The 24,956-nt window shown below is 43.3% G+C and overlaps 1 protein-coding gene and 1 long non-coding RNA gene across 2 annotated transcripts in view; one reads left to right on the forward strand and one right to left on the reverse strand.

The window, feature by feature from the left end:
* Window positions 1-4,546: 4,546 nt before the first annotated feature.
* Window positions 4,547-24,956, forward strand: part of KCNK17 (potassium two pore domain channel subfamily K member 17) — a 28,981-nt gene continuing 8,571 nt past the window's right edge. The window contains exons 1-2 of the mRNA XM_082214886.1: window positions 4,547-5,343; window positions 12,330-12,441. Of these exons, the coding sequence (XP_082071012.1) occupies window positions 5,095-5,343; window positions 12,330-12,441 (361 nt within the window). The 5' untranslated portion in view covers window positions 4,547-5,094. The remainder of the gene's footprint in view (window positions 5,344-12,329; window positions 12,442-24,956) is intronic.
* On the reverse strand, window positions 13,107-23,692 carry LOC309527908. Its single transcript, XR_014217424.1, has 6 exons — window positions 23,619-23,692; window positions 22,631-22,665; window positions 20,403-20,459; window positions 20,172-20,277; window positions 18,188-18,313; window positions 13,107-13,760 (listed from the first exon to the last, which is right to left on the reverse strand). It is a non-coding gene; the product is annotated as an uncharacterized lncRNA (long non-coding RNA).

The raw sequence follows: 24,956 nt of genomic DNA on the forward strand, positions 1-24,956 counted from the left end.
GCCAAGTGGCTGCATGCATGTCCACATTGATCAGCAAGACAAAACCCTGACAAAGAAAGCTATTGAATGAAGATGATCTTCTGTGTATTACCAACCCCACTGGATCTTCTGGACAGATTGAGCCGACTGTCAGGAGCTCTGCAAATATCAGCCTAAACCACTGTTTCCTTATGCACCAAATGCAGTTAAGAGATATAGTAAAACTAACAGGGTAGAATTCCTTCATCTGTTTTCAAGCACCTCTCAGCAACATCAGGTACCAACTGTTGAAAATTGTTAGGTGATCCCTATTCCCTTTTTAAATGGTAGCTCTGGCAATCACTCCTTAGACTGTCAGTCAGCCTTCTCTTCCTTATAAAGCCTTGATAGAACCAGTCGAGATGGGGAAAGTTTCCATTTGTAACTGAATGCCTGCACTTTCCTCAGGACCTTTTCCATAAAAAATGCTGATAGTAAAATTATCCCCATTAAAATTGCACAAAACTGAGCCTCCAAAAGGTTAGCTAGTCCAGGCATGTCCAAAGTCCATTTCAGGGGCCTAATCAACTTCAATCCTAAAAAAAGGTTAACAATTTTGGTCGGCCCTTCACTCTTCACTTCATCAAATCTGGTCCTCTTTGAAAAAAGTTTGGACACCACTAGAGGCTAAGCCATAATCAGCAAATAGTAAAATTGAACTGCATGTGTCAGATTTTATTCTTGGAGATAACAATTGTCCTCAAAGTTGTCTATTTCGAGATAAGAAGTTTAGGGATATAAGGCTCACATAACCTCCAATTCTGTGCCTCAACAGCCATTCAGTATCATACCAGCTTCATTTGTCTGACACAAAATATAGCAATCCACACACTTTTTTTCCATCTCCTGGATCATAATGTTCTAAGCACACAGAAGATTACATGTTGCAGGGTTCAACAGTGTGTAGACTATTACTCTCCAACTGGCCATTTGTTATATATCACTTCTTTGTGGAGAAATGGCAAGCCCCTTGAAAAATCCATTCATAATCTTTCTTGAAACTGGCAAATGGATTCACCTTTACCACAAAATCTGAACTCTCTTGTTTGAGAGTGGGGGCTAGCCAATACACTTTTTATTATTTTTGGATTTTATAAAAGAGAAGCAATAAACTATACATGGTTTCCACATCAAATAAGGTAGGTATTGTGGATGTGTTTGCTGCACTGGACTCTATCAGAAGAAAAAAATAAATTCAACAACAACAATGATAAATGGCAATTGATAATAGATAATACATGATGCCATACATGGGTTAAGACTTTAGAAAGGTCATCCATAATAATTCGGTTTCATCTGCAAACTTGGCTCCCTCACTGCTCACTCCAGACCATTTACAAACAAGTTTAATGAAAGAACTCACCTTCCCACTCTCTGCTTCTTGTACTCTTACTGATCCATAAGTGATAATTGGAAGCAACGAAAAATTTATTTCAAAAATTTATAAAATACTGCTAGAATGAGAGACAAATAATGAGATTATAAAGGTGACTATGACACATTGGGCAATAGACATTGGCCATAATATAGAAATGGAAGCGTAGGAGAGGCTATGGAAATCAACACTTAACTTCTTGGCATGCTATGCCCTAAAGGGGAAAAAACAGATTTATAGGTGGTATTTAACTCCTAGTAAATTATTGAAAAGGGATCCAAATTGTGTTGGAAATGCCAGGAGGTAGAAGGGACCTTCATGCATATGTGGTGGTCCTGTAAACAGGCTAAATGGTATTGGGAAATGATCTACACAGAATTCAAAAAGATGCTAAGGTTGACTTTTCAAAAAAGAAAGAAAAGAAAGAAAGAAAAAAATGAGGCTTTTTTTACTAAGCATAACTAATGGAGATATCCCTAAAAAGAAATTTAGCCTCTTCCTCTATGCAACTACAGTGGTTAGGATATGATATGCTAAAAAATGGAAGGACAAAAAAAACTCCGACAAAAGAAGAATGGCAATATATTGAAATATGCGGAACTTGCAACTAGGACAGCAAAGATAAGAGTCCAAGAGAGAAAGATATGGGAAGAGTGGGGATTTTTTGGAATTATTTAAAGAGATGCAATAAACTAATGAATTTCCAAGTAGAATTAGAAATACGAACAGCAGTCAAAAACAGTATTGTAAATGTACAGAGTTAATCAATGAAAAAAGATAAGGGTTACAGAAAGCAGATCAATTGAAAAAAGCAAAGAATACCAGAGCCAGGAAAACCTTGTTGTCTAAAGAAGGCCTCTTTCTAGACAGTAACTCTTTTATAGCTCTTCCTGACTAGGAGTACACAATAGCTAACCCAGCTGGATGAGAATCTTCACTGCCAGGAAGATGTTCCAACCTATTGTTCTAAAGATGTTTTACCAGCTTACCACACGGGGAAGCTGCATAGAGATCCCAAAGTTACTGGTTCTAGACTCTGGGGGTCCTGACACTTGTATCCGCCAATCATGTTTTTATGTGCCTATGTCAGTAGCTCGGAACTGGGGGCCCGTGCTGCCCCTTTCACCCAGATGGTCTTGCTTATATACCACATCTGTTTCTCCCATCATCCAGGACAGGGTGCAAAGCAGAGCTGGAAAGGCCCATGGATGTCCTCCTTCATTGTTTCTGGGCTGTTCAGAGGCAACAGAGTTGGTCTAGTGTTCCAGCAATCAGTGATAATTCCTTTGCACTATCAGTCTGGTTGCTGGCCACTAAAGCACATTATTCTGAATTTCAGCTGCAGCTCCTGCTTCTCTACATGGCTTCAGTTTCTGTTGTGTGTGGAAAATTTCAGGCATGTACCCCCACTTCGTGAAGCAGGGTGCATTAAAGAATCCTCTCAGAGTCACATTAGTTCAGGGTTAACCAATATGGTGCCCGCCAGGTGTTGAGAACTACAGTTCCCCTGATCCCCGAGGACAACCATGCTGGCTGGGGCTGATGGGAGTTGAAGTCCAAAACATGCTGAGGATAATAGGTTGGCTACCCCTGCATTCGTTCATCACAAAGGTGCTGCAGGGAATGGTAACAGGGAATGGTAATGACATCTTTCTTCACAGCCAGTAATCCAAAGCTTCTCTTCCTAAAGTTCAGAAAAGAGCAACCAAAGTGATCAAGGAGTTGGAGCAACTCCCCTATGTGGAAAAGTTATACCATCTGGGACTTTTTAGTTTGGAGCAAAGGCAGGTAAGGTTACAAGGCAAATGAAGCTGAATGCTGGAAAATTTAAGAAAGAGAAAGTACTTGTTCACACAGCACATAGCTAAACTATGGAACTTATTCCTTCAAGATGTACTAGCTAACGACTTGCCTTTTTGCCCAGGTCTTGGGATAGGGCTTCATGTTATGAGGTCAGCTGTAAACTTGATGAAGTAGTGGCAGGACTGTAGGACTATTTGTAAGAATTCCAGTTGTGTTTTACTTTTACAATGCAATGTATCCTGTTGTATTTGGATTTGTTGTATATGTTTTATGATGTAACCTGCCCATGGATCATATGCTGATGAAGAGTGGGATAGAAAGTGAAGAAGTAAAATAAATACTGCATGGCCCATATTGCAAGAGAATGTTAAGGAAAATGGATATGCTTCAGTGTCATTTTGTAGCCCTGCATTGCCCCCCAAAATGTTTATTTTCTTTACACTTAAAAACATCCCTCATTTGTCTAGTCCAGAATGATCCTAGACACTTATCATTAACTGGATCATCCCTGAACTGAAATAGCACTTTTAATCCCTATAGCTGGAGTCATAGTCTGTAGCAGCATGATCCTAAACCATAGTGTGTAGAGCGCAAATTTTAACAGCACACTCCTAATCACAGACTTCAGTTGATGTCACTCAATTTTCAGGGGGACCTGCCCAAGACTATCTCTCTAATTCTGCCTGAATCTATGAAAGAGGAAGCTTTAAGGGACGCGGGTGGTGCTGTGGGTAAAACCTCAGCGCCTAGGACTTGCCGATCATCAGGTCGGCGGTTCGAATCCCCGCGGCGGGGTGCGCTCCCGTTGCTCAGTCCCAGCGCCTGCCAACCTAGCAGTTTGAAAGCACCCCCGGGTTCAAATTGATAAATAGGGACCGCTTACTAGCGGGAAGGTAAACAGCGTTTCCGTGTGCTGCACTGGCTCGCCAGATGCAGCTTGTCACGCTGGCCACGTGAGCCGGAAGTGTCTTCAGACAGCGCTGGCCCCCGGCCTCTTAAGTGAGATGAGCGCACAACCCTAGAGTCGGACACGACTGGCCCGTACGGGCAGGGGTACCTTTACCTTTACCTAATCACTAGATACATTGACTGGTAGGGGTAAGAATGCGGTGTACATCCCCCTGGCTAAGCTGACTTTAAGGGCAATTACTTGCCCTGGCAGATCTATTTATGGGTGAGGGAAAGCCTTGCTGTCATAAATTATGCCAAAGGTGGTGGGCGTGGCGGGGGCTGAACCTAAACTCCCTTGATTAGCTGGCCCCACCCACTTGCACCACCCAGGTGTAACTAAATCCACAGGAGTCCGTGGAAGACCAGAAAATCCAAGTTTTCACTGCCCTCCCCCGATTTTGACCACTGACCTTCTGGCCAGAAGCAGTTAGGATGCAGTTTATGTGCATCTACCTAGTTAGAATTGCTCCGCCCATCTCTGGCGACCTAATGCTGCCGCAGGTCTCTCGTCCACTGTTGAGACGCACCAAATGTGGGTTACCCTTTGAGTAGCTACTCTGTGGCCAGCACTCCCCCTCTCAACATTTACTTCCAGGGGCTGGCGGGGCGCCGGGCCTAAAACGAGGGCGGCGATGCTGCGGCCCTTCTGGAGGGCTTTGGGCACCCAACGCCTCCCCAGGCCCCAACCTTGAGGGCCCCAAGTTCGCTCCCGCGGGCCCAACTCCGCGAGTGAGCGCGCTGCGACTGACGGAAGCGGAGCTACTCGCCGGGTTTGAAAAGCGCGAGGCGCTGCCTTGGCTCCTCCCAGAGCCTCAGAGAGCCGCCGGCGTCTTAGGGGAAGCCGCCAGGGTAGCTCGGAGCCGCTTCCCCGGCCTGGCCGAGTGTGGCCCAGCGCCGCTGCCGCCCACTGAACTTGCGCGCGGGCCGGTGAAGGCACGAAGCTGGCGATGTGCGTCTGCGGCGGGAGGTGCGGCCGGGCGACGCCGGGAGCCGCCTCGTCCTCGGGCCGCCGGCTTCCCGCCACGCCGTTCTTGCTGCTCGCCTACCTGAGCTACCTGCTGCTGGGCAGCGCCGCGTTCTGGGCGCTCGAGTCGCCCCGCGAGAGAGACCTGGCGGGGCGGCTGCTGAGTGAGAAGTGGGACCTGCTGGAGAACTACACGTGCCTCGAGAGGGAGGACCTCGAGGACCTCGCCAAGGTACCGGGGGCACCGGGGTGGGGAGCGAGCCCGTCCCGCCGCCTCCGAGGGGAGACTCGCCCCTGAGCCCCGGGGCAGCGAGGGGGACGACAGGACGGCGACGGCCGGGCTGGGCCGAATCCCGTGAGGGAAGGGAGGCGCCGGCTGTGTGCGAAACTTGTCCTCGCATGCGCCTCTCTCCCCTCAGGCCGTTAGGCTGCTGTTTGTAGATACTTAATGGGGGGGGGGCTCTTACGGTTGAGGGGAGGGCGCTTTGCACGCGGGCAGAGGCATGCTCGTCTCCACGCGCTCCAAGGCCCGAAAGGAGGTTGGGAGCGGGGAGAGAACTGGCTGATAGAGGACAGTATAATTGTGGGAATGTGGCAAGGAAGGTGCCTGGCGGGTGGGGAGGAAGTCTGTCCGGAAGAACGTTTGCAAAAAAGGAAAAGTAGAAGTCCATGGACAGGCCAGCCCTTCTGGAAATACTAGGGTAGAGTGAAGCACTGCACATCCACGAAGATGGTTGGGACGGTGGATGGGAGGGCAAAGAACCCCCCAGAAAGGGTTCTACGATAAAGAGTTTTCTGTAGAAACCAGGGAAGCCGCCTGTTCAAAAACGCAAGACTTTGAAGAAGACCACATTATACCTGAACCAGTGCTATTTTTCTAGAAAAAGAGATGCTGGAGCTCCCCATGAGCTTCTGCCTTGTTCTGTTAGAATAGCAATGGCACCCACCTGCGAGGTGCTGGAGCTGAGCTCTCCCTGAAAAAAAGCCTTGCCTGAAACAATAGGGCAGCCATGGGGAATCTATGGTCCTCCAGATGTTAGGCTACAACTCGCATCCACCCTGTTCATTGGCACTGCAGCTGGGGCTGATGGGAGTTGGGAGTCCAAAAGCATCTGGAGGGCCAAAGGGTCTCCATTCCTCATCCATAGTGTAGAAAGATACTGTGCAAGAAAGTTCCATCAGCCCTAGCTGGCATGGCCAAAGGTCAAGAGATGGTGAGAGGTATGGTTCTCCCATTGTGCTGAAAGGGAAGAATGTCACATGGGGCATGAGATGCTGAATGCATGTGAGCTGGGACATCTGAGAGTCTGAGCAGGAAGTCCTCAGTTCAGATGTTCCCTCAGTCGTGAGCTTCTTCATTATTGCATTATCAGACAGAAGTACCGTGCCCCTAATGCAGTCAAATAGTCCAAATAGTGCCATCTTCTCATGGTACTAGAAATCCAACCACAAACAAAATAGTTAACCATTTTCCTCCTTTTATTGTTATGGAGAGCACCAAGTTGAAGAAGGCTGTTTTGTTGGTACTTCACATTCTGCTGCTTGAGCAAGGCTGCTTCACCCTCTGAGCTGGCCCTGGTCAGCTCACCCTCTGCAATATGGAGATGAAAATGCTGCCCTATGGGGTTGTTGTAAGACAAGGCAGGGAAAACAACTGATGTTTCTGGACTAGAACTCCCACTATCCCTGACTAATAACCATGCTGGCTAGGTCTGATGCAGTCCAATGACTTTGGAGGGCCACAGGCGTCCTTTCCCTCTTATAAGACGTCCTGAGAAATATACTTGAAGTATTGCTATGTAAATATAAATAGCTATTGCTATGAACAAGACAAATAACTGTGGATTTTTTAAAAAAAATTCTCAGTGCTATTTTCTGTTGACATTATTCCCATATTTGGATGTGACTGTCCCTGAAGAACTCATGGGAGAACATGGCCAAAATGAAGTAGCATATAGAGATGTAAAGTCATGTGTTGTGTTTCACATCACTTCTCCTAAGCTTAACGTTATTTTATTATTATTATTGATACACCACCTAATGTGTTCAACTGGCTTTACAAGATAAACAGAAAGGCAGGGCACTTGCAGTATAAAAGGGTTTTTAGATACGATTTGGTAGGTGAAAATAACAAACAGCAGAGTTAATCGATGAGGAAGGATAAGGGTTAGAGAAAGCAGATCAATTGGAAAAAGCAAAGAAGACTGTTTTCCACGTGATTTGCTACTGATTCTTTTAATCATAGAAATTACAAGCTGGACTCACTCTTTTGAGTCAACTGATATGTAGGCAATTTGGTGTACCCTCTGGGCTTCTGCTCTTGCTTCTGGCACAGTCTGGTTTGAATTTTGTGGCTTAGTCTTTGGGAGAACCTTTCTGGGTGAGGGAGAGAAGTACAGTGGTACCTCGCAAGACAAATGCCTCGCAAGACAAAAAACTCACTAGACGAAAGGGTTTTTTGTTTTTTGAGCTGCTTCGCAAGACGATTTTCCCTATGGGCTTGCTTCGCAAGATGGAAACGTCTTGCAAGTTTGTTTCCTTTTTCTTAACACCGTTAATATAGTTGCGACTTGACTTTGAGGAGCAACTCATAGAACGCGGTGTGGTAGCCTTTTTTGAGGTTTTTAAAGACTTTGGTCCCAACACCGTGCTTCGCAAGACGAAAAAAATCGCAAGACGACAAAACTCACGGAATGAATTAATTTCGTCTTGCGAGGCACCACTGTAGTTGATTTTGAGCTTGGTTGGCTTCATCTCATCCCACTGTTCTTTAGTCTTCCCTTTTCCACAACAGGGAGACTGAGACATGACTACCCCCCAATTATAATGCAGGAGGTGCATGAGATGGGCATGATTCCCTGACTTGGTTTGCACATCACAGTTAGCCAAGCTATAGTACCTGCTTTCCTCCCTCCAGATCTTTTAGCACAGCACAGTGCAACAGCAGCTAAGCCAAGGTTTGGCTTAGCATGTCATTGAAAGGTAGGATCATGGTTAAGCTCTCTCTTCTTGGACCACAATCTATACCAAGTTTCATAGCCTCCTTGGGAGCAGGAGCAGGTTTTGGTAATCCTTCGTAAGGATCATTGGAAGCCCAATGATGCTTCCATGCGTGTCTTGTTTGCGTATATGGTCTCACAGGTTTGATTTTCTTCCACATTATCAGTGTGGGAGAGAACCTTTCTTGTAGTAAAGACTCTCAGATAAGGAGCCAGTTAGGGTTTATGATGTTTCACCTATGTACCTGAAAAGACGCATTAAGATTAATATTCACCCCAATATATTGTTGTTACTTATCTGTGTTAATAATGTGGAGAAATAATAACTTTCATTTGGAAAGGGCAAGGTCCATCTAACTTCAAAACAATCTTAATCACCACTACACCATAATAATCTGGCACTCAGATGCAGGTACTCCGGCAACGAAACTTTGATTTCAGATATGGCTTATAAAGTAATCCGCTCCAAGGCTTTTTAGAAGACTCTGAAAACTATCACCCAATATTGCCTGGTTCACATGTCATATTGAACCATAGTTTATTTTATCTTTGGTTTAATGAGAACACAAAGTATGTTTGTTTATACTGCTGAAATCATGGGTGCTTCACTCCACCCCCATTGCCGGGAAACAAGCCGTGGTCTCACTTAGTGTTGCACCTGAACCTGGATTTGTGGTTGGTTCCTCTCAGTAACCAAAGTTTGCTCTGGACTTAGCACTTGTTTGTTTGAAGGAAACCAACCATGAGCCCAGGATTGGAGGTAATGCAAAGGCAGGCCATGGTTTGCTTTCCAGCTGCAAAGGAAGACTGCAATACCCATGGTTTCACCAGTGGACACAGGCACACTGAGCATTCACATTAATTCACAGGGTCTATGGCTTAATGTGATGTGTGAACAAGGGCTAAGTCATCTTGATATTCCCACAAAAAAATATGTTCAGTATCTTTTAAATAAACGAGAAGTGCTGCTTAATGGAGGCTATGACATTCCTGATTCATTATCCCACGATTACTGTCCAGATTTGGAATCTATTCTAACATTAGATCTATGAGTTACAGTAAGACAGTGATGATGCTTGCCAGAAGACATAAGAAACAGATCCTGGATGGTCATTATCATCTATCAGTGCCGCTTATTTAATGCTTAAAGCTTCATTTTTTGTAATAATGGGCCCATTTTGAGGCAATTTAAATTTTATCTACTCATTCATTGGGGTATATAAAGATGCTTTATTATACTATGGGTCATTGTTTGTTAGAAGGGAGGATAAAAAATTGTTGCTAAGAACATATCTTGCTTGTCATGTGGTGAAGCAATTTGGTGTAGCTCTAGTGCATGTGTTCCTACATCAACTATTTGGGAGTCACATAGGGCACCTATTGCGTTACTTAAAATTGAAGTAGGTCTCCCTTCTTTAAAAACACGCGTTCTTAAATCCCTGATTCCATACTAGAAAAAGCTTCTGCTGTTGTTTGATAAACATTTATAACAAAACAATTTTTAGACCTGCAGAACCAAGAAGGCTGGCAGCAATGTTGTAACTATCCATGTTACCAGTTTCCTCTGCAATGTCATCACAGGACATATCTCACCATAAAATCCATGGTGCAACTAAGATGCCAAAATGGACCTAGAATTCTTCAAGTCCTCTGTTTGGTACATCTGAATTAAGTCCAACCATAAAAGGGCTGCTTATGTGTTGGAATTAACTCTTTGAACTGTGTTTACTCAGCCTATATTTCTGGCAAAACAGAGAAAGGGGGAAACTGAGGCATGGAGAGGGGAGGTGCTGGAAGGGAGGGAGGGGAACCCACAGGCATGTCATGGCAGTACCTCTCCATCCAGTTTATCCTCCCTACAAAGTTACCATTCAAGCTCTGAGGTGTATTTCTGCAAGAGCTATCAGATTCCAAGTCTTGGCCCAGTCCCTGTGCCTCATATGCCCCTAACAGCTCAGGCTGTTGTCGCAGGCCAGAGAGATATACGTCGTCCTGTCAGAGGCCAAGAATCCAACCAGAGCTATAGCTTTTCCCTGGGAAGGTGGCAGCATATTGCCAGCTTCCAAATTCACAGAACTAATTAAAGCCATTATCACAAGCAGGCTGGCCCTATAAAGTATTGCCAGGGCAACTAAGAACAGGGACTGTTCTCTTCATTTCAGCATTTTATTATAAAATATATATTTCCTTGTATATTAATAAAGCAGGATGGACCAAGAGCAAGCATGGATCAAAAATCAATAGTGCAAATATAACTAATAACTTAATTTCCCTTCTCTGCTATGTCCCAACATCTTAATTAAGCTTTAGCAGGTGGAACAAAGTGTCACGCATGAATAGGGAAAGTATAAACAGGGGAAACAAAGGCTTCTCTCTGCCTAGTCAAAGGATCACTTTGAAAGAGGCAGCTATCTGTTCAAATTTATATCCCATCTTCTTTCCATGGAGTGGTTTATGTGATTCTCCCCTGCCCTCTGTAGTCACAGCTACCCTATGATAAGGTTACCAGATTTTTTTCAATGAATCCGGGGTCACTTTTCAACTTCCTACTAAATAGATGGCTTTTGTCAGGGGACTGATTTGTAAATCTGGGGGTTGTCCCCAGGAAACGGGGATGTCTGGTAACCTTACCCTATGAGCTAAAAGGTAGCAACTAGGGCTTTGTGCATGTGCGCACACACACCAGTTTAAAATGGATGTGTGCACGTTTGTTTGGTTTTTACACTGTCAACACAACGTTGTCCTTATTCAAGTGGCAGCCTGCACTTCCCCGCCCCCTTTAAATTTTGGTTTTCCCAATTTGTGGATATTGCATTAGTGGATGCACATTAATTGGGTACTTTTAAAAACATTTTTGGTGACATTTTGCTGGGTGCCATCTGTCACTCCACCCCCACCTTCCATTGGCAGGTGCTGCTCGGTGGGCTAGTGGGGTTCTTTTGGGGTATTTCATTTTTCTAATGGCTTCAGATACACAAATAAATAATATTTGTATTTAACACACACTTTAAAAAAAATTAACCCATTGTTCCGTGCAAATCTTGTATATGGAAAAACTTGTATACAAATAGTAATCATAATGGCCATGTGCACGAGAAACAAATACCTGTGTGCATGCCATGGTTTCAAGAATTCAGGAAGGGTGGGCTACTAGCAAGGCAGGGTATGTCACACACACGCACACACACACTTTAAATTAACCTATTAAATTAGCTGTTATGTGTATGTCTGTTATATTGGATATTAAAGCAAAGTAAGAAATCGGCTGCTGGCACAGTTAAACAAATGCTTCCAGACCTGCCCACAATGCACATCAGGCTTCAGGGAAGGTGGAAAGTACTAATTGTGGGGAGTGGGGCAATACACAGTGCACATACATCCAAGCATTGCCCACTAGCGTGGATGGGAAGCACTGAGATAGAGTTCAACTGACAGTATTTGCATGTGGAAAAATGTGGAGAGAGAAAATACTCAGAGAAAAATTGGATCTGTGTGACCCATATACACATTAACCCTTTGGTGTATGCACAGTTTAACTCAAGATCACCCAGTGGCAAAAAAAAACCTATGATGGGGATTTACTCTTCAGTAACTAGCCACATTTACAGTGCATCTCCTCACTGCTTCTGTGCTCCCTACACCTCTGGCTGTTTTAACTACTGTGGAGTAATTATGCCGTATGACTACTACTAAGTAATTTCCTTGTTCCATATATACTGTGGTCTGCATGTTCAAGCTGAAAACTGCCCCATCCCATTATTTATTAAGAGTATTTTTACCTGACCTTTATCATATGATCCTAGGGCAGACTTCAATGCAGTTAAAAAGACTAAAACAGCAGCATTTTAAAGAACAGGGTGAAAACACAACCTATCCTTAAAATTGCTGTACATAAAAAGCCCCATGGAGCCACCTATGATAGCCCCTTAAGAGCAGGCATGGGCAAACTCTTTCCCTCCAGATGTTTGGGACTACAACTCCCATCATCCCTGACCACTGGTCCTGTTAGCTAGGGATGGTGGGAGTTGTAGTCCCAAACATCTGGAGGGCCGGAGTTTGCCTATGCCTGCCTTAGGAGGAAGGAGTCTATTCATGTTTTAAATATGTGCCATGCCAGAAAAGCAAGTTCCGATCTTGCCTTGGTCTGACAGTCTCCAGGCTGACTTAGCTGCCTTGTTGCCAGAAACTCTCATTCTTATTCCTTCTTATCTCTTTGCAGGGCATCATCCAGGCCTACAAGAGTGGGCTTTACCTTAAGGGAAACACGAGCCTGGGCAGATGGGACTTTGTTGGCTCCTTCTTCTTCTCTGTTTCTGCAGTAACAACCATCGGTAGGAAATGTTCTGAGAAAATTGCGTAAAACCAGTTATAGAAACAGCCTTTCCCCCTTCTTCCTTGGCAGAGGCGCCACCTTCAGGAAGCAAGGTTAGCCTACAAATGGGCAGATTCCTGTATTGCTTTGTCTTATGTTCCTGTGAGGCATCTGAATTCCACACAGAGACAGTAAACCGTGGGTTATGGAATGGAAACACACAATTATGCCTGTTCTTGTTTTGTTTTTTTAAACTGTGGTACAAGCTTCTAGGGAACAGTGTGAAGTATGAGGGGAGAAAATAAATTTCAGAAAGGCTGACCTTCTCTTTCATCAGCCAAGAATGGAATGCCCTATGCTTCCTAGCAAATTACCTTTATTAATCTATACTATATCTCTGGAGGTAACTGATCCCCAAATGTTTCATCATCCCACTATGATCTGAGTAGAAGGGGGCAAAAGGAAGAGTGGCCCTTCCCCTGATAAAGTTTGCTGTGATAATCTAAATTTGTACATCTTGGAGGAGCAGATAGTAAAGAGAGAGGAAACTTATGGCTTAAACCAGTGGTTATCAAACTTCTTTCTCTAGGCCACACATAAATACAGTGGACGCTCGGGTTGCAAATGTGTTCCATGTTGGATGCACATTCGCAACCCGCAGCGTTGCAATCCACAGTGGTGCACGCGCGGGTTGTGATTTGGCGCTTCTGTGCATGCGCGACCCCCGAAACCCAGCAGTAACCCGTTCTGGTACTTCCAGGTTTCGGCGGGTCCGTAACCCAAAAAAACTCAACCTGAAGCGTCTGTAACCCAAGGTATGACGGTAATAAAATTTTGCTCCCACCACACCAAAAATTTTATTGATAAGAAATACACTGGAAGACAAAAAGAAACTTAGCTATGCTTGGTTTATAACACAGAACACAACTATTTATAATATATGGGAAATCCAGAAAGTATAAAACAATGCAGCCACATAAGAACACAAACATTCCCAAAATATAATTATAAACATGCCACTTACAAATGTACTTTAAGTATGTGTACAAACAAAGTATGTGTATGAGAATGCTTTTCCCAGGTAATCTCATTTATATTAGGTCTGATTTGAGACAAACAAACTCCAGTTTTTCCAGTCCATGTGAATCTGAGGCTTGGATATATTGGACATATGGTAGACAGACTTTCTTGTTTGGAGGTTTGCTTGGAGTTGCTACGGGAGTCAAATGAGCCTTCTCAAGCACTCTGTCTGAATGGCGATTTTGGATCACAGCCAGGATTGGCCTCAGTATTTCTTGAAGTTCTTGCTCTCATTTTGAAAAGATATCGATCTGTATTCTGCAGATTAAAAAAAGAGAGAGAGATATTATACTATACTATATTACACTGAGTGTGTATACACTGATTCTGGTGACACTGTGGGTTAAACCACAGAGCCTAGGGCTTGCCGATCAGAAGGTTGGCAGTACAAATTCCCGCAATGGGGTGAGCTACCGTTGCTCGGTCCCTGCTCCTGCCAACCTAGCTTTTTGAAAGCACGTCAAAGTGCAAGTAGATAAATAGGTACCACTCTGGCGGGAAGGTAAACGGCTTTTCCATGCGCTGCTCTGGTTTACCAGAAGTGGCTTAGTCACGCTGGCCACATGACCCAGAAGCTGTACGCCAGCTCCCTCAGCCAATAAAGCGAGATGAGCGCCCCAACCCCCGAGGTGTCCATGACTGGACCTAATGGTCAGGGGTCATAGAATCATAGAATCATAGAGTTGGAATAGACCACAAGGGCCATCGAGTCCAACCCCCTGCCAAGCAGGAAACACCATCAGAGCACTCCTGACATATGGTTGTCAAGCCTCTGCTTAAAGACCTCCAAAGTAGGAGACTCCACCACACTCCTTGGCAGCAAGTTCCACTGTCGAACAGCTCTTACTGTCAGGAAGTTCTTCCTAATGTTTAGGTGGAATCTTCTTTCTTGTAGTTTGGATCCATTGCTCTGTGTCCGCTTCTCTGGAGCAGCAGAAAACAATCTTTCTCCCTCCTCTATATGACATCCTTTTATATATTTGAACATGGCTATCATATCACCCCTTAACCTCCTCTTCTCCAGGCTAAACATGCCCAGCTCCCTTAGCCGTTCCTCATAAGGCATCGTTTCCAGGCCTTTGACCATTTTGGTAGCCCTCCTCTGGACCCATTCCAGTTTGTCAGTGTCCTTCTTGAACTGTGGTGCCCAGAACTGGACACAGTACTCCAGGTGAGGTCTGACCAGAGCAGAATACAGTGGCACTATTACTTCCCTTGATCTAGATGCTATACTCCTATTGATGCAGCCCAGAATTGCATTGGCTTTTTTAGCTGCCGCGTCACACTGTTGGCTCATGTCAAGTTTGTGGCCAACCAAGACTCCTAGATCCTTTTCACATGTACTGCTCTCAAGCCAGGTGTCACCCATCTTGTATTTGTGCCTCTCATTTTTTTTGCCCAAGTGCAATACTTTACATTTCTCCCTGTTAAAGTTCATCTTGTTCATTTTGGCCCAGTTCTCTAATCTGTCAAGGTTGTTTTGAAGTGTGATCCTGTCCCTTTACCTTTTTATATTCCACTGAAACATTTGAATGTTTCTTTGATTGTCCTTGAATCTTCTCGCAACACTTGCCATCCTCTCCTGCCACACCAGTGTGGCACTCCACACCCTTTGAGTACCACTGGCTTAAACTAACATAAACTAATCTTTTAACTGCTTACTGACATCAGTTCAGATCTGATATTCTCTATCACTGGTTTACCAATGGCTTCCAGTTGTTCTTTTGGCTCATCTAACTTCAGGGAAGGGGCAGGACCTTTTCAGCCGTGGTTCCTGTGTTAGGTTAGTCTCTCTCCAAAGAGACTTCACACTTCCAGTCCATTGGTTTTTAGGAGATAGATATAAACCTTTTGTGGATTTTACTTTGTTTTCCAAGTTGTCCTGAGGTTTCAAGAAACTACTTTGTTCTTCTGGTTTAACAGTTTATGATTTTATTGGTTTTGTTCTATTGATGGTCTTTGCAAGTTGTTATCCGGGGGCTGCTTTAGGAGCCATAGAGTGCCATGTAAATTTCATAAAGAAACCAGCTGTAACTATTTATAAGTAAAGTGCTTCTCAACTGTCTTCTCTGGCATTCTTTCCCTTTTGACAAACTGCATGAATAGCCTTAATGTGGGCTGAAAAGGGTCAGTCATTTATTTTAGGAATTGCCTAAGGGTGATAATATATTCCCATGTTTGTGTCATCCTACTTGGTTCTCTTTGATGTTTGGGTGTGAGTTTTTTTGATATACATTTACGCACATGCCCCACAAACCCGACATTGTTTCTCCTAGACTCACTGATGTAAATGTGCTGACGTCAAAAATGCCCAAACAGCCTATAGAAAACTCTTCAGTGCTCTCATGATTGCTTCTGTTTCTTCATGTGGTGCCTCTGATCACATTTTTTTAATCTGGGCATGTGGTCATGAATGCTCTGTGTATCTGAGACTCAAACTACGCACAACAGCAGCAGCAGCTCCATTTGTGGGTCCCCCAGTTACATATAAAGTGGAATTGCAAATGCATTTTTCTTTATTTGTTTATGGAGCAAAAGAGCACATAGAGTGAGGGAAACTGAATCTTCCCTGTACTTAGTGCTTGGCTCCATGTAGCCTTTCCTCCTGGAACAGTGTCAGAAACTCAGATGTATAAGCTAATCACCAAATGAAGAAGAAGAAGAAGAAGAGTTTGGATTTGATATCCCGCTTTATCACTACCCTAAGGAGTCTCACATTCTCCTTTCCCTTCCTCTCCCACAACAAACACTCTGTGAGGTGAGTGAGGCTGAGAGACTTCAAAGAAGTGTGACTGGCCCAAGGTCACCCAGCAGCTGCATGTGGAGGAGCGGAGATGCGAACCCGGTTCCCCAGATTATGAGTCTATCACTCTTAACCACTACACCACACTGGCTCTCTGTCATCCAAATGACTGGCTGTCATCCAAATGACAGTTTGAACTTAGATTGTGGTTGCCACAATGGAAAGTGTATATATATATATATATATATGCAGGTTTTGGTGTCTTCGGGTGTCTTCCCGTGTAAGAGTCGGGGTGTCTGTGCGACGTTTCTACGAGGTCTCACTCGTCATCTTCAGGCTGGTGCTTTCGGCTTCTTGTTACTGGAACAGAGCATATATATATATGCTTTCGTAGATTTTCACGGGTACAGGAATGCAGGTTTTGGTGTCTTCGGGTGTCTTCCCGTGTAAGAGTCGGGGTGTCTGTGCGACGTTTCGACGAGGTCTCACTCGTCATCTTCAGGCTGGTGCTTTCGGCTTCTTGTTACTGGAACAGAGCTCTCTTACACGGGAAGACACCCGAAGACACCAAAACCTGCATATATATATATATATATATATATATATATATATATATATATGCTTTCGTAGATTTTCACGGGTACAGGAATGCAGGTTTTGGTGTCTTCGGGTGTCTTCCCGTGTAAGAGTCGGGGTGTCTGTGCGACGTTTCGACGAGGTCTCACTCGTCATCTTCAGGCTGGTGCTTTCGGCTTCTTGTTACTGGAACAGAGCAGAATCTGGTGTTTGAGTTCCTATAAATACTGTTGAGGGGTGTGGTGTATAGCCTCCAACGTTCTGGGCAGAGAGGAAGTTCCTAGATTAGAACGTTCCTCTCTGCCCAGAACGTTGGAGGCTATACACCACACCCCTCAACAGTATTTATAGGAACTCAAACACCAGATTCTGCTCTGTTCCAGTAACAAGAAGCCGAAAGCACCAGCCTGAAGATGACGAGTGAGACCTCGTCGAAACGTCGCACAGACACCCCGACTCTTACACGGGAAGACACCCGAAGACACCAAAACCTGCATATATATATATATATATATATATATATATATATATATATATATATTCTGCTTAATATTTTAAAGAAAACATTTCAAAACAGTTTACAACACAATCAAACAATCCAAACAAATAAAACAATCCAGAATAAAACAAATAAAAGCTTCAAGGAAGATATTTCAGATCCTTCTCTAAGTGACGTTTTGCTTTCCCCATACTTATTTACCTTCTTCATATCTAGCTGCCCCATATCAGAAGAACCCTAGGAAGCCAGTGGGGTATAGTGGTTAGAGTGTTGGACTAGGACCTGGGAGGTCAGGGTTCAATTCCCCACTCAGTCATGAAGCTCAGTGGGTGACCTTGGGTCACAACCTCTTATCCCACCTCACAGGGTTGTCGTAGAGATTAACTGAGGACATGGGTGAACCATGTACTCCTTGGAGAAAAAGGTGGGATATAAATGCAGTAAGTAAGCTCTTCTGCTACTCTGCCTAAAAAAGCTGAGAGGTGGGCAGCCAGATGGAGATGTCAGTCGCCAACCTGGCTTCATCCAGAGATTATGTGGTTACAGTTGGACCCACACCAGTTGCATAATGTGCCTGGTGCCTGGGGAGTTTTTAACATTGCTCTGGAACCAAGCTGGGCAGAAAATGACCCTGGAGAGAAGCTGTAATACAGGGCAGAGAGTTTAGCACCCCACTTGAATGGCCCTTTTGTTGCAAACATTGTTGCAAACAGGAGATCCCACTCCCCTAGTTTATACATGGGAGCAGTTCTGCCATCAAATCTAGTGTGAGCCTGAGCTGCTTCTTTTGTTTTTGTGCAATTTTTACATTCCACAACATGTGCATATAAACTGTGCAGCAGTCCTCACACTGGAAAGTACACCCACCTGCATACAGCTCTGCACATGAAATTGTACAAGGAGCAGTCCTCTTGCCTCTGCCTTCTTACAAGTCACAAGATGGCAGTACTACATCATGCTATGTCTGGCATGCTGCAAGTTTTTTACTTCTTACTTCTCACTAGTGTTGATTTCAAAGCAGACAGCAAGCTTTTAAATATAGGAGTATAACAATCCAAACAACAGCAACACAAAAGAGTATAAGTAAACCTTTCATCACTGAGTTATAAAGTCAGCCAGAAGGGGAAGAAAATCACTATTCCCCTAGTACGATATACTGCAGTTAGAAGAGAAAATACATAGCAATCATTAAGTGATTGCTGAAATTAACAAGGAAACATAATTCAAGCCATTCTTCCATGAAGGTATCCTTCCTAAGTTTCCCATTCACCATTTGAAATTGCTGTGTCAATTTCTCTGTGAGAACAAGGTACGTGCCAATCCTTTATTGCCTCCCTGAACAAAGCTGGCCCCATGTTCACATAGCTGTCAACCTTCCCTTTTTTTGCGGGGAATTCCCTTATTCCCATGCCGTTTCCCACTGCTTCCCACTTCTATCCCGGATTGTTAGATACTGCCCCCGGGACAGGTGAGGCTGCTGATCCCTTATTTTCAAATCTGAAAGTTGACAGCTATGCATGTTCAGCTGAATTGCTACCACTGTGAGAGCTGTAAAGATCAATTTGGTAAAGACAAGAGGAGTAAAAGGTTAATTAGTTAAATTTTGAAGTGAGGATTTGCTGGAAGAAATTTGAAAACAGGGATGCAGAAAGGGAGGGTATGGGGAAGTCGGAGAAACAGGGTTTAAGAAAAGAAGGTTTTGAAATTTTACATGTTTATGTGTTTGTTTGTTATTGTATTGTGTTTTGTTTGTGTTAAATATGTGTTAAAAAACAATAAAAATTATTAAAAAAAAGAGAGAGCTGTAAAGATCAAACAAAAAACTTTGTACCCTCCAGCACTCCCACTGTAAGCGTATAACATCTTGCACCCCTTCTAACCTAGTGGTGATGGGATTTCATTGATCAGACTGGGGTCAGGTACCATAATATATGCATGATCTTTAAGGCAGATTACTTTATTCTGGTGGAGAAGGAGTGAAAGGGAGATCTAGACCACGGTGGGTCTCCAATCCCCTTCAGAGATCTGTGTCTTTAAGTCTCCTTCCCAAACCATTCCTGGTCTCCTGCTTGAGCTCCTAACCTAAAAGGAGCTGTGTATCAACTGTCTCCAGGGCTAGCCACATGAGGCCACAATACCTTCATTCAGTTAAATACTTGCTGCTTTCTGGGTGTAAATCCGATGTGAAATTGTGTGCACATTGCAAAGCTTTGTGTGGCATCCAGATGGGCATCCCCAGTCAGATTGGGAGGTACATGCTCATTCTATGGGAAACAGCCCTGTGTGGGCAACAGCAGCTGCACATCTGCTTTGCATCAGTGGTTTCTCATCCTGGAAGTTGGGTGAGTTGGGCTTTAGTTGGGCTGAGTAGGGGATTGGAGAAGAGGGAAGAAAAATGTCCTGCCCTTTGCCCCTTTTGAGAAAGTTTCTAAATGTCCTGCAGAACATATTCCTGTATTTAGGAATATATGTATTTAATTTATAGTGAAGAAAAACTTAAAAGGAAGGATGACATTTTTAAAAAGGTTTGACCACAGCACAGAATTTGATCACCCTCCCTTCATCTGTTGGACACACTTTGTTACTATAACAAACCACTAGATGGCAGTACAAGCTTGGTGGGAAGGATTTGACAATTATCAATCAGTCTTCCAGGACCTGTTCACTGTGAGCATAACTTTTTGAAAACAGTGGTATAAAGGTGATAAGCATTATTCTAATACCCACAGATTACGCATCTAAATCAATGTTGCAGTCAATTTTGGTCAAGATTTTTCCAATATATTCCAACAAAATATCAAGTTATTATTTTCTATGCAGTGTAACTGATTTTTAATATTAATACACCTACTGGGTTTAGAAGATTGAGGTGCTCCCTGGATGTGATTTCTTGGCAATTCATGTAGCACATTATTACATCCAGCAGATCAGATGGGGATGAATTATTGAATGGCTTCCTTAACAAACAGCACAAGGCAAAGCAGTATACCAGTATTAAATCTTGAGCTAACAAATTAGAGGGTAAAAGGACTGCAGTCAAGGGCAGTGTGGGGGACACTGGACTTGTTCACAAGGTCCTGACCTGCTGTTCCTTTGCTTAGCAGCACCTTCTATAGCAAGTGGGACTTAGAACCTGCATCTGCCAGAGTGATACAGAGATGAGCAAAACAGGCTCATCTAAATTTGGACTAGGGATGCACACACACACTAACCCATTTGCAGCAGGAAAACATCAATTTTCTCAATCCATAATCATTCATGCTTATCCTCATCTGCTGCTTTCAATCTAGATCAACTAAAGCATCCATAACAGATGCTTAAAAACCTCCAAGGAAAGAGAGTCCACAGCCTTGTGAGGGAGTCCATTCCACAGTATTCCAGAGGTGGTACTATTACTGCCCTTGATCTGGATACTCTACATCTGTTGATACAGCCTACAATAGCACTACCTTTTCCCCTTCTTTTTTTTGCTCCTTCCTCACACTGTTGACTCATGTTCAACTTGTGGTCTACTACATGATAGCCATGTTCAAATATATAAAAGGATGTCACATAGAGGAGGGAGAAAGGTTGTTTTCTGCTGCTCCAGAGAAGCGGACACGGAGCAATGGATCCAAACTACAAGAAAGAAGATTCCACCTAAACATTAGGAAGAACTTCCTGACAGTAAGAGCTGTTCGACAGTGGAATTTGCTGCCAAGGAGTGTGGTGGAGTCTCCTACTTTGGAGGTCTTTAAGCAGAGGCTTGACAACCATATGTCAGGAGTGCTCTGATGGTGTTTCCTGCTTGGCAGGGGGTTGGACTCGATGGCCCTTGTGGTCTCTTCCAACTCTATGATTCTATGATTCTATGATACTAAGACCCCCAGATCCTTTTCACACATACTACTGGCAAGCCAGGTGTCCTTCCTTTTTTTTTTGCAAGAAGACAGAGGCAAAGTAGGTGTTGAGCAGTTACCCAATATCATTTGTCCATCTTCTCCACGCAGAGAGCTTACCACTTCCTTGTTTTTGTCCTTCCCCTTGCTTCAAGCATAGTCAAAGAAATCTTTTTAAAATTATTTTTCACCACTCTTACAAGCCTGAGCTCGTTCTGAGTTTTGCCCTGCCTGACCTTCTCCCTGCAACCGTTGGCTCCTTCATGATTTCACCTTTCTTCCATTTCTTATATATGCTCTTCTTAAATCTCAGCTCCTTTGTTTCATGAGCCTATAACTAGTTTGATGGTAATATATGGTGCTTTTGCCTACGTGGTTCAAAGCAGCTTATGTGCATTAGTTTGATAAGCAGCCCTGAAAGGAAGGCAAGTGTTAAAGTGGCAGCATTACAGTGGTGCCCCGCAAGACGAATGCCTCGCAAGACGAAAAACTCGCTAGACGAAAGGGTTTTCCGTTATTGCGTTGCTTTGCTAGACGAATTTCCCTATGGGCTTGCTTCGCAAGACGAAAACGTCTTGTGCTTTTTTTAAAAAGCCGCTTGAAGAGGCGCAGTTGCGACGGACCGTGCTTCACAAGACGAAAAACATCGCAAGATGAAAAGACTCGCGGAACGAATTCTTTTCGGCCTGCGAGGCACCACTGTATGTGAGCCTGAGAGACAGTCGCAAATGAATATATATATATATATATATATATATATCTCCCCTTTTATCAAAAAGTACATCTTATGGTGATCTTATCAAAGTTGCACACAATGCAAAAGTACAGAATGTTAAGACAAACTGTACAAAAAGTGAAATGCAGTAACTTCCTTATTTACTTACACCTGGGAACAGGCTTTTCGAAACTTCAGATAAAGTTGTTCTCCATCACATTATCACATCAACAAATATTCAACCCCATTTCTATAAATTCCTAGTTCTCTGTCTCAGTACAGAGTCACCAGACCCCAGCCGTTCAACACTTCTGAGTGCTTTTTCTTATCCTGCATTTCTTGTCATAGGTCACCCAGTGGGGTTACATGTGTTTACAAAAGCACCACCCCCATCCCCAATTGGAAACAGGGGCTCACTGGGTGAGACAGGAGAGAGTTGGGGGAGTGGGAAAGGGTGGGAGCTACTTTGCTTTCTTCAAGTCAAAGAGCTATGGTGAGAAATAGATGAGGGCAAGTTGAAGGACCCTAGAATTCAGTACAACATGACAGGCACTTTAGGAACAGCCTCCCTACCCCACCCCCAACCACCATTTTCATGATCATTGACCTTCCATTGGACAAGGAAGTGCCCACCTAAGCTCATATTAAGTATTTGTTCATTTTCAGTGGAGAGTAGGGGGGGGAAACCAACTGGCTGGAGCTTCATTATATATTTACCTACAGGTCACCATGTTTTATTGTGGATTCCAGTTCTGTGGATAAATAACATCACATTATTTTCCTTCAGAACCAAGTAGTCCAGTTAGCATTCATAAGACAAACACATACATGTGCGTGCACATGTGCATATGTATATTAATTATACCATATTTATGTAAGTCAGTATCTTTAACTGAGACAGCTAACATAACCAGAGCCTTTAGAAAATGTAAAATCATTGATAGTTAATTTGAAATGAAGTTAAAATGTTTCCAGTTACTGCACTGTTATTAGTAAACAATGGCTTACTTGAAGAACCCCCAACTTTTGATTCCCTCTATTCAGTTCAATGTGTAAAATTGAGTTCAGCACTTAACCCTTGGTGCCCTGGCATCATGAACATACTGTGACATCGCCACAGTTCTGCTGCATGATTTAGATGGGAGGGCCTAGTGGACAGTTTAACCAAATACATGTAGGTCCACTATTGAACTACTTGTTATACAGAAATTCACTTATCCATACATGAGGAATTAGTACACAAACCTCTCTATACACACCACAGATTCAGCTATCCAAACAGCTGGACCTGCGTGTAGTACTGTAAACCAACAAGGAGCCGTAAACAAACCTTTTTGGTGTTTCGCTGATCCAAGACAGTTGTTTCGCCAGAAACTATGGTGGGAGGGATGGGAGACAAATCAATAATTCTGCGCTTTACTATCACTGTAACCTCTGATTTGATTGAATGATCAATATGGTTGAAGTGTCATTTGGATAAATTGAATTGTTCTGTGGTGTTTTATGGACATTCCTGTGTGTCATCTCTGTGCACCCTGAGGTTGCTTTTAAAGTGCGCACGCGCTCTCTCTCTATACATACATATATATATATATATATATATATATATATATATATGGACTTTCCTGCTTTCCCACATAATCTTGTTTTAGAACTACTTCTGTTTGTGTATTGTGGGTTGATGTGTCTTTAGCACAGTGCTTACCATCATCACTCCTTATGCTAACAAATGTGTACGCCAATATAAACGCAGCTGATCAAAGAAAACCATACTTGCGGTGTAGTCACACAGTGCTTCAGAATTCTCCTCTTCTAGAAAGCTCCATGGAACCCGTTTTGACATTCTTTCAGGATACTAAAATGGAATTGGAACAGTACTGTGTGGGGTTTTTTATTATTAAAAAAAAAATCTATTGGGCTTTTTTCCCCTTCTTCTTCCCAGAATGCAAGGTTGCATCTTTAAACACATGCCTACTTTGAAATACTTTCCTGCACATCAAAATGTGGTTGTTTTGAATGGACAGTGAGTTTTTTATATGGAGAAGTGTTTGATCATGTGCCCGACACAGACATTCTAAAATTGTGGAGACACAAGGAAATTGAACCATTTGCATTTTCCATCTCACTGCTATCCAGATTTTTAAAAGGTGGGCAAATAAAAGCTAACAACTAGTAAAATACAACATGGGGGTGGGGAGCATGTTATCAGTGAAATCTATTGTAGGATGCCAAATACATGGTTGTAATAGAGGACAACTCTAATAAACTTCCAAGAACTGCTCCTTGCAAGAACCAGGCCCCACAGAATGCAGTTTAAAGACTTATTTATGCTTCAATTTTGCTTTTGCTCCATAAATGTGTCTGCCATAATAGTGTTCACAGCCAATAGAAGTAAGTGTGCTATGAAGCCAGGTGACTTTTATTATCAGTAATCATTGTGGTTTATATTGAATGCTTATGGTACCTGGCTATTCCTTTTTCCTTGCAGGCAGCCTGCTGCTTTCTCTCCCCCCCCCCCCCCATTTAAAGAGTACATGGCGGGGGGGGGGGGTTGGCATGCAGAGGAAAGAGCAAGCTGTTCCCACCAGGAAGCACAGACTATTCTGGTTGTTTTGTTTTGCCATTCAGTCCAATTAACCTCCCCAACCAGAAGCAAACATCACACAGATTTCAGAGAGTTACATCTATAGAATTAAAGTGGGCTTTCAGGGGAATGTAGAGTCTGTTGAATCCTTCAAGTGGGAACGTTTCCTAATTTTAGGACCCTTCTGTAATCTAGAGTGCTTGCTGTTGGCACCTGCCTCCGTACAGCCTTATCCCTTGTAATGCTGATGATGTTTGTAATGTTGTTTTCCTTGTGAAGAAAAAGGTGTGTCTCAACAGATGCCTTGTTAGTTGGGGAAATGAGAATGGAGGAAGTCCAGCATTTATTTCATAGATGGAACTAGAATTTGAAGAATGGGAAGTAGTTTTATATCGCATGTTTATTTACAAAAATACTACTAGAAATAATAATAAAAAGTGTTGCTATAAATCATATCAT

This window comes from Podarcis vaucheri, assembly GCF_965113315.1.
Source record: "Podarcis vaucheri genome assembly, chromosome: 3".
NCBI classification, from domain to species: domain Eukaryota; kingdom Metazoa; phylum Chordata; class Lepidosauria; order Squamata; family Lacertidae; genus Podarcis; species Podarcis vaucheri.